The sequence below is a fragment of the Tasmannia lanceolata genome, unplaced genomic scaffold (genome assembly GCF_043159265.1).
Source record: "Tasmannia lanceolata isolate RefF3 unplaced genomic scaffold, GAP_Taslan_0.1 ptg000018l, whole genome shotgun sequence".
Taxonomy (NCBI): Eukaryota; Viridiplantae; Streptophyta; class Magnoliopsida; order Canellales; family Winteraceae; genus Tasmannia; species Tasmannia lanceolata.
In genome coordinates this window covers 17,147,716-17,167,601 of record NW_027518695.1, presented here as the reverse complement: position 1 = coordinate 17,167,601, position 19,886 = coordinate 17,147,716, and the positions used below count along the sequence as shown (strand labels likewise).

The window sequence follows — 19,886 nt, the reverse complement described above, 5'->3', positions numbered from 1 at the left end:
TTTCTTTTATGATTCTTTTTCCCCAAATCCGAAACCCTAGCAGAGCTTTGAAGTTTAGAGAAAAACTCAAAACCCTCATTCCTCTCATCATCTTCTCCAGCTTAACTCCGGCCAGATTCCGGTCAAGCTCTGACTGAACATCACCTTGTTATTCTTCTTCATTAACTTCTTCTATCTTTTCTTTTAAAACACTATCAAAACCTAGATCTGTTTCTTTTCTTCGTAAAGAACCCTAACTCCGATCAAGTTCGTCTTCTCCGGTAAGCTCCGTTGAGCTCCGGCTAGTTCATAATCTCTTCTAAACCTTGATTTCTCCTCTATTAGTTACTAGATTCGTTGATTCCCCTGTTTTTCATCATCTTTCGAATCTATTACCTCTCAAACCCTAAAGCTAAAGCTACAATTCCTAGATCTTCTCCCTCTCTAGCTTTAAACCTTTAGAAATCCTAGAATCTAATGAGATTCAGTTTCTTTCTGCTAATAGGAATCGGATTTTGAAGATTTTTTGTTTTGATCTAGCTAATCTAAGCTAGAATAAAGATAAAAGCAAAGAAAGAAGGAAAGTAAAAGCAAAGGCTAGGAATGTTCAATTGATTGTTCAGATTTGAAGGTAAAAGAAGTTCTTCAAGGAAGAAAACAGAGAGAGAGAGAGAGAGAGAGAGAGAGAGAGAGAGAGAGAGAGAGAGAGAGAGAGAGAGAGAGAGAGAGAGAGAGAGAGAGAGAGAGATATTCATCTTCTCCGATCAAATTCTCCTTCTCGAGCAGAAATTCCGGCCTGATTATCGGAGTTCAGACTAAATTGTCTTCCACAAGAAGAAACCTTAATTGCAAATGAGAAGGGTTTGAAGGAGAAGATTTGATGATTTTCGCTATTTGTAAGGGTTTTCATCTTATCCTCTGTTGATTATCCCTAATTCAGGTAAGATCCACACTTCTTCATTATTTAAAGTTTATATGATTATATCTGTCTTCTGTTTTTTAGATGATGTTTAGCTTGTTATGTATTAGATATTTCTTCCTGCTGATCTGTTCTATTATAATCAAGGTTTCACCGATCTATGATTTGATACCTATAGCTCCATATTTTTAGTATCTCAAATGAATGTTCTGTTGTTGACTAGCGTGAGATACAGATCTTGATTTTTAAAATAAGAATTTATGCTTGATTAATATTCATGTGGTTATAACAATAATACAAATTGTAAATGATGAATTGATTTGATCTATTTTCCTCATTGTTTATATGAATCTTGTTGAAGTATGAGATTTTATGAAGGTTTCCAGTCTAGAATGCTAAAAAATTGAAGTGAAATGATTAGTCTCTTGTTTGAATTCTATGGTAATATTTTTGTAATTTGTGATAATTTCCTCTTGTTATCCCCTGTGGGATATATGGATGTTTTTTTTTTTGTGAATAAGTCAAGGTAAACACTTAATTTGAAGCCATCTCCATGTGTTCTTCGGTTTTATGTCACTATGTATCGGTTGGTCCATTAGATTATGAAGCAGTGAGTACCAAATTCATTGAAAATTGTCTCTCTGGGGAAAGACATTTTGAAGACCCAACCTCATATTTAAGCCTCTAAAATTCGTAATCTCATGTCCATACGATGAATTGAATTGTGAAAGGATACCAGCATGACCATCAATGTCACTTCTTACACAAAATCAAACCTGTTTTTCTTTGGTTATGCCACATGTCATACTTAGGCAAGAGAGGTGTCATTAGCATAAGAATGCTTTGGTATTGGTAAAGTCATATGTTTTCCCTTCTATGATCAGATTTATGGGAGCCTTTTGAAAATTGTAATGATATTCACGGTGCTTTGAACAAGGCAAGGATAGCTTGCTAATTGTAGCAAAATCTTGATAGCCTTTATGTCCAGTTTTGGTTCCAAAAAAAAAAAATAATAATAAGGAAAATAACTCTGAGCTGTATGCTTTGGTCATGATTGTATTTGTCGGTTTATCTCGCTTGTGTATAATTCTGGTTGATTTGAAATGATGATTACATTGAATACAATTTATGTATTTACCAGCCTGATGATTGGATACTACTCCTACTTCGCCATGGACCTGTTTTTGGGCACAATTCAGTCCATGGTTATGCTCCCTGTTTTTTGGCACAAATCAGCCCATGATTCCGCTCCTTCATTTGTAGTTCAGCTCTGTTTTCTATGGTACCAAGTCTGCCCATTCGCTTGTAGTTTCCATGTATTCCATGTCCAAAACTGTCCTAATTGCTCATTTATTTGTATTTATATGAAATTAATTTGTCAAATTTATCAAGGGTTGCTCATATTTCGTTTCCCGTGGTCATTACTAGGGGTTATTCTTTGAGTTTTTCTCTCAAAGTCTTTTAAAGTGAATATTAGCCCGGCCTTGTCTGTTAGTTGTATAAGTTATATTTGTTAACCCTGTAGCTAATTCTGTTCACAAGATTAATAAAGATAAGGATGAGAAGTATAATTAAAGAAGCATGGTTTGTGACAATGCTATTACTTTGGGCATGGGAGGTATCTGGGCATGTGAGGTTAATATTTGTATGATGTGGTGGATACCCTCTGTTGTGATGAGGGTACCAAATTTAATTGATGTACCTTGTTTGATAGGAGTATCAGGTTCAATTGTTCTGTGTTAGGGGACTCATAATCAATCAGTCTTTATTTTAGTTGCATGGAAAACAGTGGTAATCTGTAAGTCATTTGGAAAAGGAAATTTTGATATATTCATCCCTTTTAATATTGGCATGTGTATTGCTGTTGAAAAATACAGATGTGTGTTGAGGCTAAGTATTGTTTTAGACTCAACAAATAAGGTGAGAGATGTTTGTGTGATGAAATTTTTTGATTTGTTTCATCTTTTGAACTGGTCAATTTTCTTCTTGAATGACGGTGCTTGCACTTGAGTTAATATTTCATGTTCTGAGTGTCTCAGTATGTCATTACTTTTGCTTGCTTGCGTTACTACTTTCTATCACACTGAAGAATAGGAATAAGAAGAGAAATGATTGAGGCCTGTAGCTTAATAGCTCGAGTAGTCAATTTCTTTAAAAAAAAAAAATAAAATAATTTAATAGCCTTGTTTTTGTTTGACTCTCATGGGCATGCAAAACAAGATATGATGAATTCACCTGCCATAAAGTGGCGGTTTGAGAAGAACAGCTCAAAATTGCTTATCTCATGCATCGAACCCTTGTAAAAAAAAATGATGGTTTTTGGAATCTCAGAGAATGTAGAAGAGAGTGTAATCCTATACAAGTATATCTTGACATAATTGTCATATCTTATTGAACTTGTAACCTTCATGATGTCACCATGACTCTTAGTTTTGTTAACCTGTTACGTACTTTTCATCTCTTGCATGGTTGAAGTCAAAATGTTCTCACTTATAGATCCTTATATTGAATCTGTACAAAGATTTTCTTGCCTCGTGCAGCATTTGTTGGAAAGTTCAAAGTGTTGTTTTACAATTAGGATAGATATGAGGAATTAATATTTGTTATACTAAGCTCTGAGGATGGCCTGGATAATATAATTAGTTGAACTAGTTTGAGCTGACCTGAACTGATCTAGGTTGAATTGAACCAACAAAAGTTGGTCTGAATTATGTTCTTAATTGAATTGATTGGAATTGAATTGAACTTATGCTAATTGGTTTGAACTGTGTTCCCAACTGAACTGATTTGAACTGATGTGCATTGATCTGAGCGGATATTTTTCTTTTTATATAGTAAAGAAGTATAATTCATGTGTTGCCAAATGAGCATGGAGTACACCAGATGATTTTTACTGAAGATATTAGGTTTGATACGGTATATTGTAATTGTTTGAATACTTAACATGTGGTTCAAACACCCAATCACTTGGAAAAGAGTAAAAAGAGCTAATCATAGATTTAAGAGGATATGTTTTAGTTTCGATGAATGTATCTTTTTAAATGAAAGGTTTTCATGTGATAGGTGATCCATGATTTTGTTTCTATAAATGGTTGATAAATATCAGTATCTGTTTGAGAAATATGATAATGATATTTCGTTACATACCTTTATTTTTCATGTGATCTAGTATCATAGATGATAGATGGGAGGATCAATCTTGGATGGTAGTTTATTCTCATAGTTTCACATTTTTTTTTATTTTTTATTTTTTATTTTTTTATATATTTGGGACACATGTCCAAGAATCCAATGATTAGTTTTGTTCCGTTCAAAGATATACCTTTGGAATTCTTGATGTGAGCATAGAAATAAGGTTTAAAATTTCAAATTTATTTAAGCACATATGTTTCTTTGCCCGGCCTTTCCGAGATTTGTTTAACCATTTAGAGGTACCCTTAAAGCATTAGTAACCCTTTATCATCGTCAGGGCGATGAAGGCGCTAGCCCAAGCCTATCCTTATGAGGACTCACCATATCATGGTAGTACCTTCTTTCTTCTTCTTCTTCTTCCTTCTTTAGGTAGAGAATTGCTTATACATTTAAACACTAGTAGCCCTTTCTTTGCAAAGGGCGATGAAGGCGTTAGCCCAAGCCCATCTTTAGGGGACTTGCTCGGTCCTAGTAGCACTCCCCTCTATTGTTTAGTAGGCTTACCCAGCCTTTTAGATGTTCTAATTATTTTTTAGAACCCTTCTCATTGTAAGGGCGATGAAGGAGTCATCCCTAGCCCATCTTTTTAGGAGAACTTGTTTAAAGTCCTGTGTAGCATCTCTTTCTCTTCATTTTAGAAGACTTTTCAAGTCTTTCAGATACCCCTTTTAGACATGTTTTATCTGATTAGCATTTCACTTGTTTGTGATCATGCTAGTTTACTTGTTTGTGACCACGCTGGTGTACCTGTTTGTGAGCACGCTAGTTTACTTGTTTATGAATCACACTTGTCTACTTGTTTAGTGTCCTTATCTCGGAATATGTTCCGAACTACGTTGGCTTGATCCTCCTCCACGAGGTACGTAGTGCAGCTTGAGATCTTTATCCCAAGTATAGCCAAACCTTTAAAAATAAACATTTCAAACCTTCAAAAAAAAAATACAAAACTTCTTCAAAACCTTTTCAAAAAGATCTTCCCCTAGAGTTAGGAGTCTGTCCTAGCTGTTTAGGGTGTTTTAGAGTTAGGAGGCTGTCCTGATTTGTATTGATATGGTGTGTCCTGTCGTGTGAGTGTCCCTAGAGTTAGGAGGCCTCGAGTCGATCAGTTAGACATTTAGTCGAACTGATGGCTAGACTAGGAAGCATATAGTCAGCCCGTGGTTTTCTTTAGGATGCACAGCCTAGTTACACATAGGATGTGGGGCCCACCTGCATTAGCTTAAGGCTAATCAACTTGCATTAGTTAGGGCATATAGGGAGTCCTAAAAATTACAATTCACATGAATTTAAGCAATTATACAAAAAGCTTTTAAAAATCAGTCGAGTCTAGTGGATCGAGTCTAGGATAGCGGTTCTAGATGGTTAAGCATCGTAGTTTAGAATAGATCATCGAACTACGTTGACTCCGATTCTTCCCGAGGCCGGGATACGTAGAGCAGCCAGGATGGATGGTCATTCTGGTCCGAGTCAAGTCCTGCGTTAGAGTTTTAGGATTTGTCTTGTCCAATCATGTATAAAATTGAATTATGTTGTGTGTTTTGTTGTGTTTTCTTACTTTCATGTACAGATCCTATACTTTTAGCTGTAGCGTGCATGTGTTTGTCCACCAGAACTTAGACACTCATTAGGAATGTCACTCATAATCTAGCTATGCTTAGGTGGCATATTTCTTCCATTTATCTTTTGTATGCTTATTATTTCTATTCTCAGGAAATGTATGCTTAGGTAGACGACTCTTGAGGATTGTTCTCATTTCATATGATTTTACCCAAAATTCTTTGGATCTAATAATAAATGGCATAAGAGACCAAGTGCTTGCACTCGGACGAATTGAAGGCGCTCTTCGGACCTTCTCCATTCGTAATCAGGCACGAACCCATTCATTTCTGGTTGTCCATGGTATACAGAGCATATTTGTTTAAGGATCCATGGCCGTATACCATGGATGGCGACTCTGAGTTTGTTTAGGTACGTTTCGAATCCGGACTTGTTCCCGAATCGAGAGGTATCTCTTTATATAGTCACCCGTGCTATGCTATGAGCATGGTTTTAAATTTCAACCGAAACGTTTCGTTTCGGCCGAAATATTTCGGTTTCGGTGGAAACCGAAACAAAATTCACTGTGAGTCGGAAAAGTACCAAATTTCGCCGAAACGTTTCGTTTCGGTAAAATTTCGGTGAAACGTTTCGGAAATTTCGGTGAAACGTTTCGGTGAAGTACAAAATTTCGGTGAAATTTCGGTGAAATTTTTACAAGATTTCGTCAGAAATTTCGTACCGAAACCGAAACCGAAACCGAGATTTAAAACCTTGGCTATGAGGGTGGCACCTGTTTCGAGAGTTCCTCGGTAGAGCTCTCCTTCACGCGTGGATGATCCAGGAGGCCGCTGGGGGTTCGTCCCCCACCTCTCTCCCGGATCAGGAACCACAGTACTCAACCATAAGTAGTTCAAATGAGCAATTTAATCAAGCACACGCCTCTCTTAGGAACATTATAGAGCGCATATTTGGTGTATGGAAAAATAGATGGGCCTTGCTATCCCGAATGCCTAAATTCGATTTGAACACCCAGATACAACTAATTGTAGCATCAATGTCACTGATTACAACTACATCAGAAAGCATGCAAGTCATGATGAGGAGTTTGATAAAGCTGACCATGATGATACATTTATGCCTACTGTTAATGTTAATTTGGGTTATGATCATGCTATGGATCAGAATGATACATTTGACTATGCACATGATCATGCTTTCATGGGTTCGGTTCGGGACCGCATTCGTGATGAATTATGTGCTATTTAAATTACTCATTGTGCCACTTTTTAACTTTATTTTTTGTGAACAATAGTATAACTATTCATGGCAATGATGTTTAATTTTAATTGTGTTTGAATGAGATTCTAATGACCTTTTAATATTGGGCCTAATGATAGAGTAGTTGAGTTACATTGAGGCCAACCAAACAATGCCCTTTTTGGTCATTTTACCACTAAAACTCCGTTTTGGGGCATTTGCAACCAAACACACAATACCTCTGTTTGTCGTTTAAAACGCCGTTTTGATCTGGCCAACCAAACATGAAAACGCCGTTTTGCAAAACGGCGTTTCAAACGCTATTTCAAACGGTACGCCAAACACACCCTAAGAGTCCAGGATTGGCATTAACGTCCGACTCCTACGTTCCCTTCTATCACAACTTCTTCCTAGATAGATTGCCTCCCGTAATTTCCCTTCTATCACACGCCTCCTGCAAGCTCCTTTTCATATTCCATCGCTTATTTACAGTGACGGTTTGCCTTTTACAGTTTCACAGCTTTTCGTATTCCACCTCTCTCTCTCTCTCTCTCTCTCTCTCTCTCTCTCTCTCTCAGCCATTGCTTCGCTCGACTCTCACTTTGCAGTAGGCGGAAGGCTTTCGGGTTTATAACGGTCGCCATAATTTATTTTCTCCTATTTGTATTTTATTTTCTTCTTTATCATTATTTGGTTCTAAAAGAATTTAAGATTTTATTGTTTCAAATCAGTTGGGTATCAACGGGTTTTAGGTAGAAGAGGAGGTTCTCCCCTTTTCCCCTGCCCATGTTCGATGGGATATGTCTGGGTTGATTTCTATTTCTGCTGGTAATCCTCTTCTTCTTTTTTTTTAATAGAGAAACGTTGTATATGGAACCTGGATAGGAGATGTTTAATTTGATAAGATGGGGCTATTTGTATTACACTTGATAAAAGGTAACTTGAATCAAGGCAGTTCCAACTTTTATTAACAATGATATTTAATCTAGCACTGCAACACTTTAATTTATCATTTCCGCCTAAAAACTCTTCCATGCAATAATTGCAGCCAGATTTTCATCTCTTTTTTCCCCCAGCAATACAAATAAATCTACATACTAATGCACCATGTTTCCTTATTTTCAGTATTTATAATTAACTTAATTTTTTTTCACAATCTTTTCTAATTGTGGTTTTCCTTTTTTCTTAGTAGGTTGTATGATCAAAACTGCTTGATGGATACAACATAAGAACCAACTCAGGATTGGTACTGTACAACACCTGTCAATGTTTTCCTCATTTTTCTGGTACTCCATCTTTCTTTGTTCCAAAAATCATACAAGCCCTTGGGAACTTATCTAAGCAGTAGAAGAAAATGGATTGCCATCACTGAAATAAGGGATTGTAAAGCTTGCGGATTTGCCTACTCACTCTGAGAAAAGAGGTGTTTCTTTCTAAGGTTAGTGACATTTCTTTCTTTTCTTCTGCCTTTCTATAACTACAGTTACAACTACATTTTGCTTTCTTTTTACTATGCTCACTGCTTTGTTAAAGAAACATTAAATTAAGGCAGCCTTGTAAGTCATTATCTATGTAAGTTTTTCCTCTCGCCATGGATTTGCAACTAGTATTAATATGAAAGGGGCACGTGTGGGTCATGTGGGCCCGCCCAAAGCAGAAACAACGTCGGTGGCGGTGCCTATAATTTAGCCTCGAAATTTGGCCCCATCTTTATTTTGAGAGGGGAATGCTAGCATCAAGTGGCGCTTCAATATACTCCAGTTTCTATTGGGATGTCCTACTTTAATTTCAGCTAAAGGTTTTAAGGGATTTGTTAGGCAATTTCGAGGTAGGCTTTTGCATGTGATCGTGTCTTATTCATTTAATTTATGTGATGTGGGGATGTTCTTACATGCAAAAGCTAGCTGTGAAACGCCTTTCTGCGGGATTGCCTAGCAATGCTTATCACGTTGCTCTGATGTTAATGCATTTCTTCTTCTTCTTTTTTGTCAATTTTGAAGTTAGAAATGAATTGGATTTTTTTAGGACCTATTCAATTAACTATGGAAAACAATGTAGCCCCATGAAAATTTTCATGGAATTAGTTGTTCCATGGAAAAAGGGCCTGTTGGATGCAGGGAACTACAATTGTTCCATTGAAAATAAATTTCCATAAAACTTTTTTCCACGTAAACAAATCTTAAAACTCTTTCCATGAAAAGTCTTCTGCTTCTTTCGCTCTTGCTAGAAAATTTCCATGGTTTGGAGTTGGGCTAGCTTGTTTTTCGTGAAATTTTCTTTCCAAAGCAGCTAATAAATTCCATGGAAAAACATTTCCCAGGGTTGACAATAAAACCCGCCTCACCTACGGAGTGGCCTCACACGTGACACATTTAGCTCTTCTTTTGGGTTGACAATAAATGTGGATTGTTAGTATCAACAACTTGTTGGGTTTTGAACCCAGGACCCATTTCGTGGTTGGGCTGTTGCATGTGAGAGCAGCCACCTTATATGAATTAAGTGAGTAAGACAAAATGGGCTAAAATGTAAGCCTACATGGCTACTCTCACATGCAACATCCTATCTGCGAAATGGTATTTTTGCAATGGGCCCATTACCCAACGATTTATCCTTTTGACGTAAAGGATGGAAATACCCTAGGCTAGGCTGGGCTGCGCAGTACATGTGGCACACTACCCAAGAGTCTCACATATATTCATCTTAAAGTCTGTTAATCTGATGCCATGGATTTGATATTTCCACACCCCCTAGCTAAAGATCGCAAAAGATCTCTTTCTTTCTCATCTCTCATCCACACCTTCTCTCTCCGGGGATATCTCACCGGCCTTTTCCGCGGCAAAGGTGTCTCGACCGGCTCCTTTCAGCGTTTGCGGATTTCCTCAGACCGGATCGAGCCTCTAAACCTCTTTCCTTTTTCTTTTTTTTTTCGAATTTGCCTGTTCAATTTATAGTGAACTTTTCAGTTCTTATCGTGCTTTTCTCTCAATTTCGGATATGGAGTTCCGATCACTATTGGCATCAGATTGAAGGGAAATTTTTAAGTGGGTGCTTCTTTTTGGGGGATTGGTTTATTTCTTTATTAGAAATTAGGCTTACAACTTACAAGTACATACCTCCCTCTCTCACCTATCCACAAAAATAAACAATATACACAATAGGGTGGGATTTTCTTTCTTTTAATATCTTTATTTACTGTTTAGAAAAGTTCCCTTGATTCTATATTTATGGCTCTTAATTAAGTTTTTTTTTTCGAGATTTCAATGGTTTGTCTTTTCGAGATCCTGCAGAGTATTGTGCGGATTTCAATGTCTTCTTTATCTGGATTTCTGCTAAATGTGGAATCTTGCTTAACCAAGTGAGTCGGTTTCCCAGAGTAGAAATAGCGTCTTCATCTTGCTACCCAAGCACAAGAGAGAGAGAGAGAGAGAGAGAGAGAGAGAGAGAGAGAGAGAGAGAGAGAGAGAGAGAGAGAGTTTGTATCTAGCTACCATTTTTTTGCCTTTTTTTCTTCTCATTATTTTCTTTCGAAATGATTATTTGGTATGAATGTTTTCTTCATTTTTGTTTAGCTTTAACTTTTTTGATTCTTGATGGAATTTCGTTATATTCTGCAGCAATTTAGGTTTTTGTTATTTTCCTTTTTAAATTCCTAAATCTATTGAATTTCCTCTTGATTGCATTCTTTAAGGTGTATTGCTTTCTGTTCAAGGGTGTTGTCTTTGAGTTTTTGTTTAGCTTTTAACATTTTTGATTCATTGAAAAAGGTTGGCACCTTTGCAAGGACAGGTTATGGTTGGCAATGGAAGTCAAGGTCTCTCAAATGCATCCCTCAATTCATTTAGCTTAATCGGTTTCTTTTATTTTTAACTAGTTTCTTTTGATTTTCGGTCAAAATTTGCCCTTTTTGAAAAATCTTTTACGCAGGCTGTCGATTTATCTCTTGCACAGGTTTTCTGGTAGAGTACTTTGGATGAAGTGGGAATGGATGACGGCCCCGTATCATTTTCGGACTCTCTATCATGGCAACAGTTTCAGAACCCTTAAAACACCAGGTAAGCTACTGCATACCCACATCTTCTTTACCCTCTATTTCTATTTTTTTTTAGTTTGATGATCATAATCCTTTCTTGTTTTAGACATGCGTACTACAGAATGTTAGGGTTTTACTACACTACGAAGGCTGCAAGAAGAAAGTTGAGGACATATTACAGAATGTTGACTGTACTAAAAATATATTTTTCCTTTTACTAAATTTCTGTTCTCTTTTTCATGGGTCTGTTGTTTTCTCTACCACCTGTTCCTAAGCCCCTATAATCCAGTAATTTTTAGAAAATACTTTTGCATTTTTTAAAGAATCTTTTCCACAGGTTTCAAGACTATCTTTTCACAGGAGGCTGTTAAATAGGTTTTAAGACTATCTTTTAAACAAAAGGCTATCTGATAGTGAGAATATCTTTAGGGCACCGATATTCCCCCTGCCTTGACAGAAAACGTTAGGTTATTCCAAGGGGTGGAGGAGCCACCGTTAACTCCGCTTAAAAGTTAACGTTTTCTGTTAAGGGGGAAATCATATCACTGTCCTACTTACTTTTGGACAGACTATTTTTACTTTTACGACTATAAAAGGAGTTCATGTATGTGCCATCTTTTACCAACACTTCTTTCACAGTTTAGTGATTTTATCCCTCCATTTCCATTCCCCCTCGCAGGATGGCTTTCGGTGTTAAAAATTTATATAAGACATTGACTACAAAGTTCACCATCTGTCGACCATTTTCAAGAGCTAGGGGGAGACAAAGTCTTCTGAAAGACACGAGGAGGAAGAAAGAAAAAAGTGAAATGGTGAAAGAGTACAAGTGCCTGGAATGTGAGACTCTCAAGAATCCTCCTCCTGACTTCTTCAGCATTGGTGGGCTGGATGAGCATATAAAAAAAGCACATCCTCACTTAATCCATCATTGTCCCATTTGTGGTAATGGATACCGCAACGATTGGGAGGCAGTTCCAAAGAATCATCGATGCATAACACCCGAAGAATACATGTATTGTTTGTTTTATTTTTATTTAGTTTTTTTCATCCACCTACATAATCATGTGTAGGGAACAACACGGGAAGGCCCAGTTATCGAGGAGTGGGGTAGAGGTCGAGAGGAAGGAAGAAGAGGAAGAAGTCAAGAGGAGGGAAGAAGAGGAATAAGTCAAGAGGAGGGAAGAAGAGGGTGAAGTCGAGGAAATCGAGTGATGTGAGAAACTCGAGATCTATGCAAACCTTGTTGCTGGTGTAGTAGCTTGATTGAGAAAGGCACTTAGTGGATGAACTTGATTGAGAAAGGAACTCGAGGAACTCCATCATTTGTAATGCTTTTGGTTTGTTACTGATAAGCTTTAGATGTACTTAGTGGATGAACTTGGATGTTTGTTCATATCCATCTTTTCTGTCACAGTTGTGGGTCTCTCTGTATGAGATGTCACTATTACTACGTATTTTTCCCTTATTTGTGAGCTCAGCTTCTATTTTAGACATTTGGACAGTCCAGATTTATGAATGGTGAGGTGGCGAAGACCGGGAAGACTTTGGATCCACCTTCCACCTTCCATCTTTTTTAATGCAGTGAAAAAGGATTTCGAAATAGTAAGGCGCCTGTTCCATATGCGTGTAAACCTCTCGTATTTTTAGCAAGTTTATCTCCAAACTAAAAGCTAGGTTGTAGTTTCACTCATAAAGAGTGAGACCCACAACTATGACAGGAAATGTGGATATGAACAAACAGCAAAGTTCATCCACTAAGTACAAATCAAGCTACTACACCAGCAATAAGGTTTGCATATATCTCGAGTTTCTCCCATCACTCGATTTTTTCGACTTCATCCTCTTCTTCCCTCCTCTTGACTTGTTCCTCTTGTTCCATCATCTTGACTTGTTCCTCTTCTTTCTTCCTCTCGACCTCTACCCCACTCCTCGATAACTGAGCCTTCCCGTATTGTTCCCTACACATTATTATGTAAGTGGATGAAAAAAACTAAATAAAAATAAAACAAATAATACCTGTATTCTTCGGGTGTTATGCATCTATGATTCTTTGGAACTGTCTCCCAATCGTTGCGGTATCCATTACCACAAATGGGACAACGATGGATGAAGTGAGGATGTGCTTTTTTTTATATGCTCATCCAGCCCACCAATGTTAAAGAAGCAAGGAGGAGGATTCTTGGGAGTCTCACATTCCATGCACTTGTACTCTTTCACCATTTCACTTTTTTCTTTCCTCCTCCTGTCTTTCGGAGGAGTTTGTTTTATAATGTTTTATAAACGTTATAAAACATTCATCCTTTAGACATAGCAAACCCTATAGATGATGTTATGGAGCTTTTAGCCAAGTTTTGAGAGCAATTAGGGAGGTTTTGAGATGAAGATTAGATTGTATTGAATCTTCGATTTAGTTGATCAATGATGAAGATTGAAAAAATAGAAAGTTTCTAATTTTAGAAACTTTATAAAACAGCTAACTTTTAGACATAAGAGACCCTAGAGATGGTGTGAAGGAGCTTTTAGCCAAGTTTCAAAATGAGGATTAGATGGTACTGAATCTTTGATTTAGTTGATTAAAGATGGAGATTGAAAAATAGAAAATTTCTAATTTTAGAAACTTTATAAAACATGAATCTTTTGGACATAAGAAACCTTAGTGATGGTGCTAATGAGCTTTTAGCCAACTTTTGAGATGATTTTGAGATGATATTGAATCTTAGATTTAGTTGATGAAGGATGTAGACTAAAAAAATAGAAAGTTTCTTATTTTAAAAACTTTAGAAGACATCCATCTTTTAGACATAAGAACCCCTAGAGATGGTGTGAAGGAAGTTTTTTCAAAGTTTTGAGATGAGGATGAGAGGGTATTGAATCTTAGATTTAGTTGATCGAGGAAGGAGATTGAAAAAGTAGAAAGTTTCTTATTTTTGATACTTTTTAAAACATCAATCTTTTACACATAAGAGACCCCAGAGACGGTGTTAAGAAGCTTTTAACTACGGTTTAGGGAGAGGATGTGATGATATTGAATCTTAGATTTAGTTGATGAAGGATGGCGATAAAGTTTATTATTTTAAAGACTTTAAAAACTATCCATCATTTAGTTATAAGAAACCCTAGATATGATGTCAACGAGCTTTTTGCCAAGTTTTGGGATGAAAATGAGAGGGTATTGAATCTTAGATTTAGTTGAAGACGGATGGAGATAAGAAAAATAGAAAGTTTCTGATTTTAGAAACTTTGAAAATGATCGACAGATGGTGAACTTTGTGGTCAATGTCTTAAATAAATTTTTAACACCGAAAGCCATCCTGTGAGGGGGAATGGAAATGGAGGAATAAAATCACTAAACTGTAAAAGAAGTGTTGGTAAAAGATGGCACATGAACTCCTTTTATAGTCGTAAAAGTAAAAATAGTATGTCCAAAAGTAAGGGGTGGAGGAGCCACCGTTAACTCTAATGCTTAAAAGTTAACGATTTCTGTTAAGGGGGAAATCATATCACTGTCCTACTTACTTTTGGACTGACTATTTTTACTTTTACGACTATAAAAGGAGTTCATGTATGTGCCATCTTTTACCAACACTTCTTTCACAGTTTAGTGATTTTATCCCTCCATTTCCATTCCTCCTCCTAGGATGGCTTTCGGTGTTAAAAATTTATTTAAGACATTGACCACAAAGTTCACCATCTGTCGACCATTTTCAAGAGCTAGGGGGAGACAAAGTCCTCCGAAAGACACGAGGAGGAAGAAAGAAAAAAGTGAAATGGTGGAAGAGTACAAGTGCCTGGAATGTGAGACTCCCAAGAATCCTCCTCCTGACTTCTTCAGCATTGGTGGGCTGGATGAGCATATAAAAAAACACATCCTCACTTAATCTATCGTTGTCCCATTTGTGGTAATGGATACCGCAACGATTGGGAGGCAGTTCCAAAGAATCATCGATGCATAACACCCGAAGAATACATGTATTGTTTGTTTTATTTTTATTTAGTTTTTTTCATCCACCTACATAATCATGTGTAGGGAACAACACAGGAAGGCCCAGTTATCGAGGAGTGGGGTAGAGGTCGAGAGGAAGGAAGAAGAGAAAGAAGTCAAGAGGAGGGAAGAAGAGGAATAAGTCAAGAGGAGGGAAGAAGAGGAATAAGTCAAGAGGAGGGAAGAAGAGGATGAAGTCGAGGAAATCGAGTGATGTGAGAAACTCGAGATCTATGCAAACCTTGTTGCTGGTGTAGTAGCTTGATTGAGAAAGGCACTTAGTGGATGAACTTGATTGAGAAAGGAACTCGAGGAACTCCATAATTTGTAATGCTTTTGGTTTGTTAATGATAAGCTTTAGATGTACTTAGTGGATGAACTGGGATGTTTGTTCATATCCATCTTTTCTGTCACAGTTGTGGGTCTCTCTGTATGAGATGTCACTATTACTACGCATTTTTCCCTTATTTGTGAGCTCAGCTTCTACTTTAGACATTTGGACAGTCCAGATTTATGAATGGTGAGTTGGCGAAGACCGGGAAGACTTTGGATCCACCTTCCACCTCCCATCTTTTTTAATGCAGTGAAAAAGGATTTCGAAATAGTAAGGCGCCTGTTCCATATGCGTGTAAACCCCTCGTATTTTTAGCAAGTTTATCTCCAAACTAAAAGCTAGGTTGTAGTTTCACTCATAAAGAGTGAGACCCACAACTGTGACAGGAAAGGTGGATATGAACAAACAGCCAAGTTCATCCACTAAGTACAAATCAAGCTACTACACCAGCAATAAGGTTTGCATAGATCTCGAGTTTCTCTCATCACTCGATTTCCTCGACTTCATCCTCTTCTTGACTTGTTCCTCTTGTTCCCTCATCTTGACTTGTTCCTCTTCTTTCTTCCTCTCGACCTCTACCCCACTCCTCGATAACTGGGCCTTCCCGTATTGTTCCTTACACATGATTATGTAAGTGGATGAAAAAAACTAAATAAAAATAAAACAAATAATACCTATATTCTTCGGGTGTTATGCATCGATGATTCTTTGGAGCTGCCTTCCAATCGTTGCGGTATCCATTACCACAAATGGGACAACGATGGATGAAGTGAGGATGTGCTTTTTTTTATATGCTCATCCAGCCCACCAATGCTGAAGAAGCCAGGAGGAGGATTCTTGGGAGTCTCACATTCCATGCACTTGTACTCTTTCACCATTTCACTTTTTTCTTTCTTCCTCCTGTCTTTCAGAGGAGTTTGTTTTATAATGTTTTATAAACGTTATAAAACATCCATCCTTTAGACATAGCAAACCCTATAGATGATGTTATGGAGCTTTTAGCCAAGTTTTGAGAACAATTAGGGAGGTTTTGAGATGAAGATTAGATTGTATTAAATCTTCGATTTAGTTGATCAATGATGAAGATTGAGAAAATAGGAAGTTTCTAATTTTAGAAACTTTATAAAACATCTAACTTTTAGACATAGGAGACCCTAGAGATGGTGTGAAGGAGCTTTTAGCCAAGTTTCAAAATGAGGATTAGATGGTACTGAATCTTTGATTTAGTTGATTAAGGATGGAGATTGAAAAATAGAAAATTTCTTATTTTAGAAACTTTATAAAACATGAATCTTTTGGACATAAGAAACCTTAGTGATGGTGCTAATGAGCTTTTAGCAAACTTTTGAGATGATAATGAGATGATATTAAATCTTAGATTTAGTTGATGAAGGATGGAGACTAAAAAAATAGAAAGTTTCTTATTTTAAAAACTTTAGAAGACATCCATCTTTTAGACATAAGAACCCCTAGAGATGGTGTGAAGGAGGTTTTTGCAAAGTTTTGAGATGAGGATGAGAGGGTATTGAATCTTAGATTTAGTTGATCGAGGAAGGAGATTGAAAAAGTAGAAAGTTTCTTATTTTTGATACTTTTTAAAACATCAATCTTTTACACCTAAGAGACTCCAGAGACGGTGTTAAGAAACTTTTAACTACGGTTTAGGGAGAGGATCTGATGATATTGAATCTTAGATTTAGTTGATGAAGGATGGCGATAAAGTTTATTATTTTAAAGACTTTAAAAACTATCCATCATTTAGTTATAAGAAACCCTAGAGATGATGTCAACGAGCTTTTAGCCAAGTTTTGGGATGAGAATGAGAGGGTATTGAATCTTAGATTTAGTTGAAGAAAGATGGAGATAAGAAAAATAGAAAGTTTCTGATTTTAGAAACTTTGAAAATGGTCGACAGATGATGAACTTTGTGGTCAGTGTCTTAAATAAATTTTTAACACCGAAAGCCATCCTGTGAGGGGGAATGGAAATGGAGGGATAAAATCACTAAACTGTGAAAGAAGTGTTGGTAAAAGATGGCACATGAACTCCTTTTATAGTCGTAAAAGTAAAAATAGTATGTCCAAAAGTAAGGGGTGGAGGAGCCACCGTTAACTCTAACGCTTAAAAGTTAACGTTTTCTGTTAAGGGAGAAATCATATCACTGTCCTACTTACTTTTGGACAGACTATTTTTATTTTTACGACTATAAAATGAGTTAATGTATGTGCCATCTTTTACCAACACTTCTTTCACAGTTTAGTGATTTTATCCCTCCATTTCCATTCCCCCTCACAGGATGGCTTTCGGTGTTAAAAATTTATTTAAGACACTGACCACAAAGTTCATCATCTGTCGACCATTTTCAAAGTTTCTAAAATAAGAAACTTTCTATTTTTCTTATCTCCTCACTTAATCCATCGTTGTTCCATTTGTGGTAATGGATACCGCAACGATTGGGAGGCAGTTCCAAGGAATCATCGATGCATAACACCCGAAGAATACATGTATTGTTTGTTTTATTTTTATTTAGTTTTTTTCATCCACCTACATAATCATGTGTAGGGAACAACACGGGAAGGCCCAGTTATCGAGGAGTGGGGTAGAGGTCGAGAGGAAGGAAGAAGAGGAAGAAGTCAAGAGGAGGGAAGAAGATGAATAAGTCAAGAGGAGGGAAGAAGAGGATGAAGTCGAGGAAATCGAGTGATGTGAGAAACTCGAGATCTATGCAAACCTTGTTGCTGGTGTAGTAGCTTGATTGAGAAAGGCAATTAGTGGATGAACTTGATTGAGAAAGGAACTCGAGGAACTCCATAATTTGTAATGCTTTTGGTTTGTTACTGATAAGCTTTAGATGTACTTAGTGGATGAACTTGAGATGTTTGTTCATATCCATCTTTTCTGTCACAGATGTGGGTCTCTCTGTTTGAGATGTCACTATTACTACGCATTTTTCCCTTATTTGTGAGCTCAGCTTCTACTTTAGACATTTGGACAGTCCAGATTTATGAATGGTGAGTTGGCGAAGACCGGGAAGACTTTGGATCCCCCTTCCACCTTCCATCTTTTTTAATGCAGTGAAAAAGGATTTCGAAATAGTAAGGCGCCTGTTCCATATGCGTGTAAACCCCTCGTATTTTTAGCAAGTTTATCTCCAACTAAAAGCTAGGTTGTAGTTTCACTCATAAAGAGTGAGACCCACAACTGTGACAGGAAAGGTGGATATGAACAAACAACCAAGTTCATCCACTAAGTACAAATCAAGCTACTACACCAGCAATAAGGTTGGCATAGATCTCGAGTTTCTCCCATCACTCGATTTCCTCGACTTCATCCTCTTCTTCCCTCCTCTTGACTTGTTCCCTCATCTTGACTTGTTCCTCTTCTTTCTTCCTCTCGACCTCTACCCCACTCCTCGATAACTGGGCCTTCCCGTATTGTTCCCTACACATGATTATGTAAGTGGATGAAAAAAACTAAATAAAAATAAAACAAATAATACCTGTATTCTTCGGGTGTTATGCATCGATGATTCTTTGGAACTGCCTCCCAATCGTTGCGGTATCCATTACCACAAATGGGACAACGATGGATGAAGTGAGGATGTGCTTTTTTTTATATGCTCATCCAGCCCACCAATGCTGAAGAAGCCAGGAGGAGGATTCTTGAGAGTCTCACATTCCATGCACTTGTACTCTTTCACCATTTCACTTTTTTCTTTCTTCCTCCTCCTGTCTTTCGGAGGAGTTTGTTTTATAATGTTTAATAAACGTTATAAAACATCCATCCTTTAGACATAAGAAACCCTATAGATGATGTTATGGAGCTTTTAGCCAAGTTTTGAGAGCAATTAGGGAGGTTTTGAGATGAAGATTAGATTGTATTGAATCTTCGATTTAGTTGATCAATGATGAAGATTGAAAAAATAGAAATTTTCTAATTTTAGAAACTTTATAAAACATCTAACTTTTAGACATAGGAGACCCTAGAGATGGTGTGAAGGAGCTTTTAGCCAAGTTTCAAAATGAGGATTAGATGGTACTGAATCTTTGATTTAGTTGATTAAAAATGGAGATTGAAAAATAGAAAATTTCTAATTTTAGAAACTTTATAAAACATGAATCTTTTGGACATAAGAAACCTTAGTGATGGTGCTAATGAGCTTTTAGCCAACTTTTGAGATGATAATGAGATGATATTGAATCTTAGATTTAGTTGATGAAGGATGGAGACTAAAAAAATAGAAAGTTTCTTATTTTAAAAACTTTAGAAGACATCCATCTTTTAGACATAAGAACCCCTAGAGATGGTGTGAAGGAGGTTTTTGCAAAGTTTTGAGATGAGGATGAGAGGGTATTGAATCTTAGATTTAGTTGATCGAGGAAGGAGATTGAAAAAGTAGAAAGTTTCTTATTTTTGATACTTTTTAAAACATCAATCTTTTACACATAAGAGACCCCAGAGACGGTGTTAAGAAGCTTTTAACTGCGGTTTAGGGAGAGGATGTGATGATATTGAATCTTAGATTTAGTTGATGAAGGATGGCGATAAAGTTTATTATTTTAAAGACTTTAAAAACTATCCATCGTTTAGTTATAAGAAACCCTAGATATGATGTCAACGAGCTTTTAGCCAAGTTTTGGGATGAGAATGAGAG

The 19,886-nt window shown here is 36.9% G+C and overlaps 1 protein-coding gene across 19 annotated transcripts in view; it reads left to right on the top strand.

Annotated features, from left to right (window-relative positions):
* LOC143849679 (uncharacterized) overlaps nucleotides 1–19,886 on the top strand; it is a 43,639-nt gene continuing 23,753 nt past the window's right edge. For 6 of the 19 annotated variants that reach the window (XR_013235762.1, XR_013235766.1, XR_013235763.1 and 3 more), the window contains exons 1-3: nucleotides 1–919; nucleotides 8,079–8,324; nucleotides 10,835–10,938. Coding sequence is in view for 12 of the 19 variants with exons in the window: in XM_077358818.1 (XP_077214933.1) it covers nucleotides 10,857–10,938 (82 nt within the window). In the remaining 7 variants the exon portion in view is untranslated. Of the gene's footprint in view, nucleotides 920–8,075; nucleotides 8,325–10,650; nucleotides 10,698–10,810; nucleotides 10,939–19,886 lie in introns of all 19 variants that reach the window. The other 13 variants (XR_013235765.1, XM_077358807.1, XM_077358814.1 and 10 more) reach the window with 8 other exon arrangements.